Source organism: Triticum dicoccoides, chromosome 4B (assembly GCF_002162155.2).
Source record: "Triticum dicoccoides isolate Atlit2015 ecotype Zavitan chromosome 4B, WEW_v2.0, whole genome shotgun sequence".
Lineage (NCBI taxonomy): Eukaryota > Viridiplantae > Streptophyta > Magnoliopsida > Poales > Poaceae > Triticum > Triticum dicoccoides.
Genome location: NC_041387.1, coordinates 202974886 through 202983786, shown reverse-complemented (window position 1 = coordinate 202983786; position 8901 = coordinate 202974886). Strand labels below are relative to the sequence as shown.

At 47.1% G+C, this 8901-nt stretch overlaps 1 protein-coding gene across 1 annotated transcript; it reads right to left on the bottom strand.

Moving 5' to 3' along the window:
* Positions 1 to 3021: 3021 nt before the first annotated feature.
* LOC119293544 lies at positions 3022 to 4400 on the bottom strand. Its single transcript, XM_037571994.1, has 2 exons — positions 4027 to 4400; positions 3022 to 3380 (listed from the first exon to the last, which is right to left on the bottom strand). Exons 1-2 carry the CDS (start codon positions 4199 to 4201, stop codon positions 3235 to 3237), a joined length of 321 nt encoding a protein of 106 aa, XP_037427891.1. The 5' UTR covers positions 4202 to 4400; the 3' UTR covers positions 3022 to 3234.
* Positions 4401 to 8901: the final 4501 nt, after the last annotated feature.

Sequence of the window (8901 nt, the reverse complement as noted above, 5' to 3'; positions counted from 1 at the left end):
GTCTATTATGCTAATATTAGCAAAATAACTATTCTGATAACACTTCCACACTGCACACTCAATGCAAGTGCACGTCATTGTTTGAACCAAGTGTGCTACACTACTGAGGCACGTGAACTTCCTGTCGCAAAAAACTGGATGCGGTGTTTTTTCGGTACCTTTTTCACTCTAGTTTTTAACCGTTTATCAGAACGAGACGTGTAATAAACCGTTGAAAAGCTATGGATTAGGCGCTACTTCTCCATGTTGAACACTTTTTGATATTCGTCATGGTTAAGAGCAGTTTTGAAAATGGTGTGGCTCATGACGAGTGGCAACGAGCGTTTTTTCGCGTTTTTTAAACAGCTCATCGGAATAAAGCAAATGATACACCGTTGGAAACATATCGTCGTGGCGCATTTTTTTCATATCTATTATTTTCTCTAATTTGTTACAGTCTAAAAGCTGTTTCAAATTTACTAAATCGTGGAATTGTGTTTTTCAATTTTTTTAAATTTTTGGGTACTGTTTTCGCTCCATTTTTTCAACCGTTTGCCAAAATGAGGCATGTGATATGCCGTTGGAAAGCTACGGATGAGGTGAAAGTTTCATTTGTTGAAATGTTTTTAAGATTCCTTATGGTTTTAAGTTAGTTTTGAAAATGGTGCGACTGACAATGAGTTGCAGCGGCCATTTTTCGTGAATTTTTCCCAAACCGTTGATCAAAATGATTCTAATTATACGCCATTGCAAAGATATAGATGAGGTGCTACTTTTTCACGTAGAACACTCTCTCTTACAGTTTAAGATTAATTTTGATTTTAACAAAATACGGACACTATTTTTTTGCGGCACCGAAATCAATGATTGTACTTTATCGGACAGAAAACCGCACTGCTTCATACTGAAAACCACACCGCATCAGATGGGCAAGTGAACTTCATGGATTCTTTTTGTTAGATGTAAATTTTTTAAGACAATCATTCTTTTATTTTGTCGTCTTCGTAACAGTTTTTCAGCACTTCACATTGCGAGTAAGTGAACCGCAACACTACCAAGGGTGAGCCGCATGAGTATTTTGTTGTCTTCTTTCATACATTGCTCTTGGAGGGGACTGCATTAAAATTAACTCTTTCTATTTTTATACAACATGTGGCAATATAATGAATCTCTCACATAGTGTGTTTTACATGGTCAAAGAAGTGAACCCCATGGTCGAGAGAAATGTACTGCGACACTAGTAGTTAACTGCACTATTTTTTGTTGCTCCCTAATTATATTTTTTCCACTTTTTTGTTGACGAATCTGAACTTCAGTGACAAGGAGAATGAATAACACTTATTCTTCTAAAGAGACATAGTGAACTTCACGAACAACAATTCTTCAGCCTTTTCTTTTTACGTTTTGAACAGTGAGATTTTTTAATGTACTCCCTGTGTTTTGTGAAGTGAACTTCTTGTGATTCTTTTTTTCCTTTTTTCCTAACAAGTGAACCATAAAGACTTATTACACTAAAGCACATTCGAGTATAATAATTTTATAACAAAATAAACCCATGTTTGTGGGACCTGTACTACACACATGACAGACAAAAAAAAACCCATTTTTGTGGGACCTGTGCTACAAACATGACCAACAGACTACATGCGCATGTGCTCCACACCGCACGGACGCATCGCGTGAACTAGATGGGGGCAAGGAGAAGATATCTTCCTCCTCTTCTGGCTTGTAGAAATTTTGAAAAAAGACTTGCCCTTGAGTAACAAGCACTGCTATGAGAGCATCTCCAACAGCCGCGCGAAACGACGCGCACGCGCGGTAAACGCTGCTTTTAGCGCGAGGGGCGTTTTGCCGCGCTCCAGCGGTGGCGGTATAATCGCGCGCGGGAATCGTTTGCGCGCACGCGAAAACACGCCAGCTCGCGCCTCATTTTTTGCGCACCGCTTCCGGCGCGCCTATAAAGTACGGCACGCGCCACGCGCCTGTCCACGCCTCTTCTTCCTTCCCTCTCTGTCACGCGCCGCTCCCACGCCCCGCCACCGACGCGCCGCTCCAGCGCCCCGCCATGCCGCGGCGGCGCCGAGCAGCATTCGGCTACCGCAGCGTCCGCCTGCGCCCCAACGGTGTCTACTACGCGAAGATACGCTCCGGCGATCTCTGACTCGGCCTCGGCACGTACGGGACGGTGCGCGAGGCCGCCCGCGCGTACGATGCGGCGGCGTGGCGCCTAGGCTGGCCGCGCGGCCAGATGAACTTCTAAGACGTGTACACGCTCCAGCAGGCGCTCGACGTCGCCCCGCCGCCTCGTCTGAACACGGCACAAGACTATGCGAAGCACACCGAGCGGCAGCGCCGCCTCCTCGTCGCCCAGGAGGACGAGCGAGCCATGGCGAAGTGGCGTCGGCGCCACCCGGAGGACGTCGCCGACGAGCATGCCTACTGGGTGGAGAGGACGGCTAGGCGCCGCGCGGAGCGGGCTGACCTGCGTCAGCGGAAGGCATTGGCGAATGAGCAGTGCGACATAGTTTCAGCAGGTGGGAGGTCGTTCTTCACCGCGGATGACGATCGTTGGGACGACATATCGATCTCAACCTCGGACGACACCGACAAGGATGACGGTGATGGTAGCAACTTGGAGTGGTTTCTATCGTTGTATGCCGTAGTAGTTTCTATCTATCTATCTATGCCGTAGTAGTATGTCGAACTATCTATCTATCGATGTAAAATATCTTGTATCATTTTTTTATCTATGCAAAAAAATGTTTTTTATATTTAGAAATGAGCGAGCGCGCTGCATTTTTACCGCGCCTGGTGGAGCTGCGCGCGTGCGCGGCTGTTGAAGCAAATGCTGCACGCCGCGCCAAACCAGACGATGGGCGCGTGCCAAATTAGTTTTTAGCGCGCGGCGCATTCGGCGCCTGTTGGAGATGCTCTGAGTGCCTCACTGCATGGGCGGCCTACTGCACTGCGCACGCCAAAAGTTAAGTGCACTGCACAATGCATAACCTTTTTTTAAATGCAAACAAAAATGAAATGCTCCAACACAACAAGCCCATTTGTACTTTTATTATTTTACATATGCACTTCAATGCAAAACTGAACTCCATTTTGTTTTGAGCCACAAAGGTCTCCCAGCCAAACTTCATTAGGTAATGCCTTGTTTTTCCTCTGGCGATTTTCACAAATTTCTCTAACAATTGAAATAGACTTCATACATAAAACTAAATTTATTTGCACATAAATTAACAAACTGCACTATAGCGAGAGGTGACCCTCCTCAAAGTCAGAGGCAACTGCAACGCATGTCCATCCGAACTGCATGTTGCCACCCTCTGCAATGCCTGCTACAGTTGCCTCAACGCCCGAAAGTGTACTGAAGTGATACCGCACACATCCAAAATCTGAAAAACGCAAAGAAGAATTGAATTGCAGCAACCTATCCAAGTATTCATCAAATACAAGGATTCATCAATATAGAAGAGAGAACTCAAAAAATATCCAGCCGGTTTGCACTAGACTACATAGTGATGTCCATGCACACGCGCTCGGCACTGCGACGCCACATGCGGTGTATGGGCGTGCCCGCGGCGAACTGCACTGAAGCATGGAGTGGGGGATGAGCAGCTCATTTGGTGGCTGAGCTGTAGTGGAAGAAAGGAGGCGGCAACACTCCTCCTCGGGCCTCCCACGAATCGAGATGGTGTTCATTGGAGAAGCGGGTGTCCAGGAGGAGGAGGTGAGGCTGTGGGAGGTGAGATGGAAAGTAGCTCTGGCCGGATGGTGGATCTCACCGGATCCGTGCGGGGGCGGCGAGGAATGGTCGAGGCCGCTCGGAGAGAAGGCGGGCTAGATCCGGCTGCGGGCATCGCCTACGAACTACAAGGGGGTGCAACACCGGCGAACCATACACAACCAAGCTGCAGCAGCCGCAGGGCACCGCTGAACCACACACAATGCATGGGGTGTGTCCCCGGGATGGATCAGGTCGGCGCAGAGGTCAACGGCCGCCAGGGAGGCAAATCTTGGCGTAGGGGATGGGATACTCACCGGCGACGGCGATCCTGGGGGCACCGGCTATGTCAGTGGTGATGCAGGATAGGGGCGGCGCTAGCCCATGCCGGTGGCGATGCAGGGAACGGGCGGCGGAAGCCAGGCCAGCGGCGATGCAGGGCAGGACGGCGCCATCCCAGACCGGCGGCGGGGTGGACCGACAGCTGGCCATGTGGTGCGGTACCGGCGTGGTAAGAAGCCGGGCGGGAAGGGGAGGTGCGGCGCCGACGGAGGAAGAAGGTGGATCGGGGGTGGGGAGGGGAGGCGCGTTTGCTGGGAGTGGGAGGAGGCGCGGAGGCCATGGGGCGGAGCTGCAGGCATGGGTCAGTTGTAGGAGCCGCTAGGTTGGGGAGGGGGGATCGTGCAAGAGAGGTGAGGGTTGACCTGGGGAAGGTGGATTAAGTGGGGAAGGTAGCTCTGTTTTGTGGGAGAGTGTGGACAGTGCAAACCCTAACGAACAAGCGCCGAGGCTCCAGCTTATATAGTACTTATATATTACTCGTGTAAATACTAATATATGGTGGAGTGGTTTTCTTTTTCTCTCCATAACAATCATTTTAAATTGTGTAAGTACGAAATGAAACTCTTTATTTAACGTACCAGTGAAGAAAACTACTTACGATGAACTAACGATCCACGCATCCTGGTCACACTTCCTGTCTTTCACGTGCGGTACACTACCCTTTGTCAAGTGAACAATCACACATGCACCAAATTATCGGAAAGGTGTGAGAGTGTGTACAAATAAAGAATTTTAATTTCAATTATCAGAAAGGTTTGAAAGTATGTGCAGTTTGCCCTCTCTCAATAATTATGGTTTGTTGTGTTAGTACTAAACTTAGTCAAACTTTACAAAGTTTGACTTCAGTCAAATCTAATTTACGTACGTAAGCTGCCTCTTCGTGTGCAAATGCGCTCCATCGTGTACTCGCGGGTATCTCTGAGGTAGAGTGAGTGCGTGTAGATTTCTTATTGTATGTCATACTCCATTTATCTTACTTCATATTATTTCCCACTCCTATGATGTTCCTATCTTAGGAACAAATTGAGGCGGTACTAAGTTTGTGTGTGTGTAGGGAGAATGACACATCGACGGTGTGTACGGGTAGTCGCGAGAGTCATCACGCACACACATACACATAGACATGTATATCCGTGTTTACATAAAATTCCATCTCCATCTCCAACCATATTTGGCCAACTGTCACAGTATTTACGTTATTAATTATATACGCAACAATATTTGCATACAACATCTCTTGTTTGCTGGCGTCCGGACGGCTCCCACGCCCACTCCTGACCAACCCAAACGCTCTGCATCACCCGCATGTGCTTTCTAACCGAAACAGTCAGTGACGCATTCATTCCCGGCCAGAGCGGATATGACCTCTCACTAGCACCAGCATTGAAGTGGCGCGCCGACCGAGAGAGCGCCACCCATGCCGCTTCCCAGCGCACGCGACTGCTCCATGTTCAAAGGTCGCCAAGGCCGGCCACAACATGCATGTAAAAAGTTTTTGGGACGCCATGCTATAGCTACCTATCATCCCCCTCCTTGTCAATCTCTTCCAGCAGTGCTAGTACTCCATGGCGCGATCCAGCGACAAGCAGGCGAGAAAGTTATTGTATAGTCGGTTTGCGCTGAGTGGCATGCCGAGCGACCGTGTGGGGTGGAGCCGAGGAGGAGTGTGAGAGACGAACATGACAGACATGATTTAAACGCTGGTTTTTCTCGATGGCGCGATCCAACGAAATGAAACATTGGTTTCTCTCCATTTCCATTTTTTCTTCGGAAAAACAGAAACTTTTTGCTCCATTTTCATTCCTACTCTAAAGTTGCCCCGTTACAACATTCCATCAAATACAAAGGAAAACTAACACGCATGCTGATACATCTCAATGATTCACAGATCGTAGCCAATATTTACTTCACCACTAAAGACAAAAGTTGTGAGAGTGTGTACAAGAAAACCACGGATGGGGTCACTATGACATAAACCCTAAACCCTAAACAAGAATTAATTTCCAGGCTAGGTAGAACCTGTCGAAGGAAAGAGGGCTGGCACCCTCGGATCATACGATGCTTTTATGCAGTTCTACTAAAATCTAGTTGAGCGTCCCTGTTGGCAAAAGATATTGAAGAAGTGTGATTAGAATAATAGTACTGGCACTAGTTCATGAGACATAAACTCATCACAAATAGAAGCCGGTACAAGTAGAGAAAGATCCACATGAGGATGGAGCTACATGGGGAGCTGTGGTAGGGGAGCAAGCCGGCTCCAAAAGGTAGTTGTACCTGGGACGTCGGGGTGTAGCTAGAAGGGGGGTTGGGAGGCGGCATCAACCCATATAGCAGGGACTCCCAATTGGGATGCACCGACAGTGGGTTTTCTCCCTCGTCGCTGTCGACCGCGTTTCCGCGGAACATCGTCCCCTTCCCCCAGCGGCGGGATCAGGCCGGATCTATGAGTGGCGGTGTGGCCAGCGTCGTTCTATGCTTGTGAAGAGACCACACCAAGCAAGGAGTCTTGTAGCTTAGGCTCATGCTAGTGTATATATAGCGGAGCGGTTTTCTTTTTATCTCCATATCAACCATTTTATACTGCGTACGTGTCATTGAAGAGTGAAATGATGGTTGCTTCTTCTGACTAACTTACTATGTGATCTGACTGCTCCTGAGTGGCCCCTACACGTATTCCCCTCTACGTGTATGACCATTTCTGGGTCTCACTTGTACTTATCTCTATTTTCTTGCATGACTCGTAGACAGGATGCGCATAGAGGAATTTTGTTACTGCACATTGTTACTTAGTGCTACTAGTACCTACTCCCTCCGTCCGGTTCACTACTAGTACTCCTTTCGTCCTGGCTTATTGGTCCCCTTTGTAATCAATTCATGGGCTTGTTTTCCTCAATAAATTGTCTTTATCAACGTATTAATATCGGTAATGCATGTGTGAACAACAAATGATTAAACCTTGCATGCAACATTTTGACAAAGCATTGACTTATGAACATGTGAATGTGAGGGACTACAATCTCGTGCATGCATGCAATAGTCACACGTACACATGGACGCAAAACACACGTGCGACACCCTAATGCACACGACGGAACACACGCGGTCACGCTCAAGTGCTCAACCTACACATGCATGCAGACACATATTCAGCCAGGGTGAGCTAGTAACCGTATAAACAGTGGAAATTGTATATATTGAGCGCAATGAGCATATTATGAAGTCCACTAACTGTATTTTTAAAAATATACAGTTAGAGACTGCGTACTTATCTCATTTCAAATTAATCCATATTAACCCAAAAGGAGGCACTATGGACTAGCATTACTTTGCTGTGTCTCGTCAACTTGTGAAGGAGGAGAAGCTTGTAGGATGGGAGGAGCTTGCGTGCGGTCGCTCACAGGACAAGGAGAAACTTTCGAGTAATACAAGCTCTCCCTCGCTCAGGCGGTTGACGTGCAACAGTTCATTTGGTGTCGATTGCCAGAAGCATACATTGTACTAGTGCCATTATTGTTTGACTTCCCGAAGAGGCGAACAGCCAAGCACAAAGTTTACTACTAGTACTACTACTATACAGGTATGTACTACTAGGAATCGGATGGTGGAGCATCTGCACTCTTATTTTATTTTAATATGTGATAAAGCAATCTTTAACACATTTGGTTCTCTTTGAGGGTTCTCGCATGTGATAATGGAAGTTGATTGCATGAAACACTCGCCACAATTCTCGCTTAATTCTGGCTCCTATATCTTGTTAGAAATAGGAGCCCTCGATAATATTTTCTCTTTTTTTGTTACTTAGCATGTAAAGAGGTCAGCAAACCTTGCGGCGGATCTTTGTGAAGACCGTGCTTGCTGCACTTTGAATGTGACCGAGAGCTGGCTTGATGAAACACCTCGCTTCCTTCTTTCTTTCTGAGGTACCTTGCTTCCTAGTGACTTGTCTCTTGGCTCATTGTCCTAAGAATTCTTATTTATGAATAAAGATCTCTCATTTACCCGCGAAAAAGATTAAGCCATATAATCCGGAAAGGAGGGAGTATGGACTAGCACTACTTTTTGGTGTGTCCCGTCGACTCGCAGAATAAGGAGAAGCCTGCACGACAAGTTGAACCTCGCTTACTCCCTCTTCGTCTACCTCAAGCCTGGTGGCTCGTAGGATGACGAGAAGCTTTTGACTAATGCAACCTACCCTCGCCCAGGCGATGGACGTGCAGCACTTCATTCGGTATGAGATTGCCAAACGCATACATTGTAGTAACATCATTGTTCGACTTCACGAGGTGGCGAAGAGCCAAGCGCAAGGTTTAGTAGTACGAGTACTACTACTACTAGTATACAGATACTAGGAGCCGCATGGTGGAGCGTCTGTACTGTTATTTTATTTTAATCTCAGACAAAGTACACATTTTTTATTTGGGAGAAGTGTGGAAAACGACAGCCCAATAGTACTATTAAAAAACATCGAACATGTAATGATGATATAGATCAACCATGATCGAATATATCTTGGCGTCCGTGCGAGCCCGTCTGTGTGTTCTCGCTCCTCGTCTCTCTCAGGGAATAGTGGGTTGGCCATTTAGCCGTCAATTGAGATCGGTTTTCTCACACTCCGGTCCCACATGTCAGTGATATGCCAAGAGGAAGTGTGTTGCCAAACTGGCCATACTCGTACTTGGTTTTGCACCTTCATACTACTCTTCCCTCCATCACAGTTTACAGGGTGTGCTTCATTCTCATGCATTTCTGTCCATGCATTTCCACCACCAGAGAGATTTTAGACACGTTTGGGTTAATGCTCAATTAATTAGGGCGTCGTAACCGCAATCAAGTACACAATTTTCTCTTGA

Bases quoted from the DNA above. Each gene is read 5' to 3' on its own strand.
- LOC119293544 (XM_037571994.1), bottom strand. From the start codon at position 4,201: ATGGCCAGCTGTCGGTCCACCCCGCCGCCGGTCTGGGATGGCGCCGTC. The intron at 3,381-4,026 runs GTGAGTATCCCA...TGCGTTTTTCAG, and splicing joins CCCCAGGATCGCCGTCGCCG to ATTTTGGATGTGTGCGGTAT.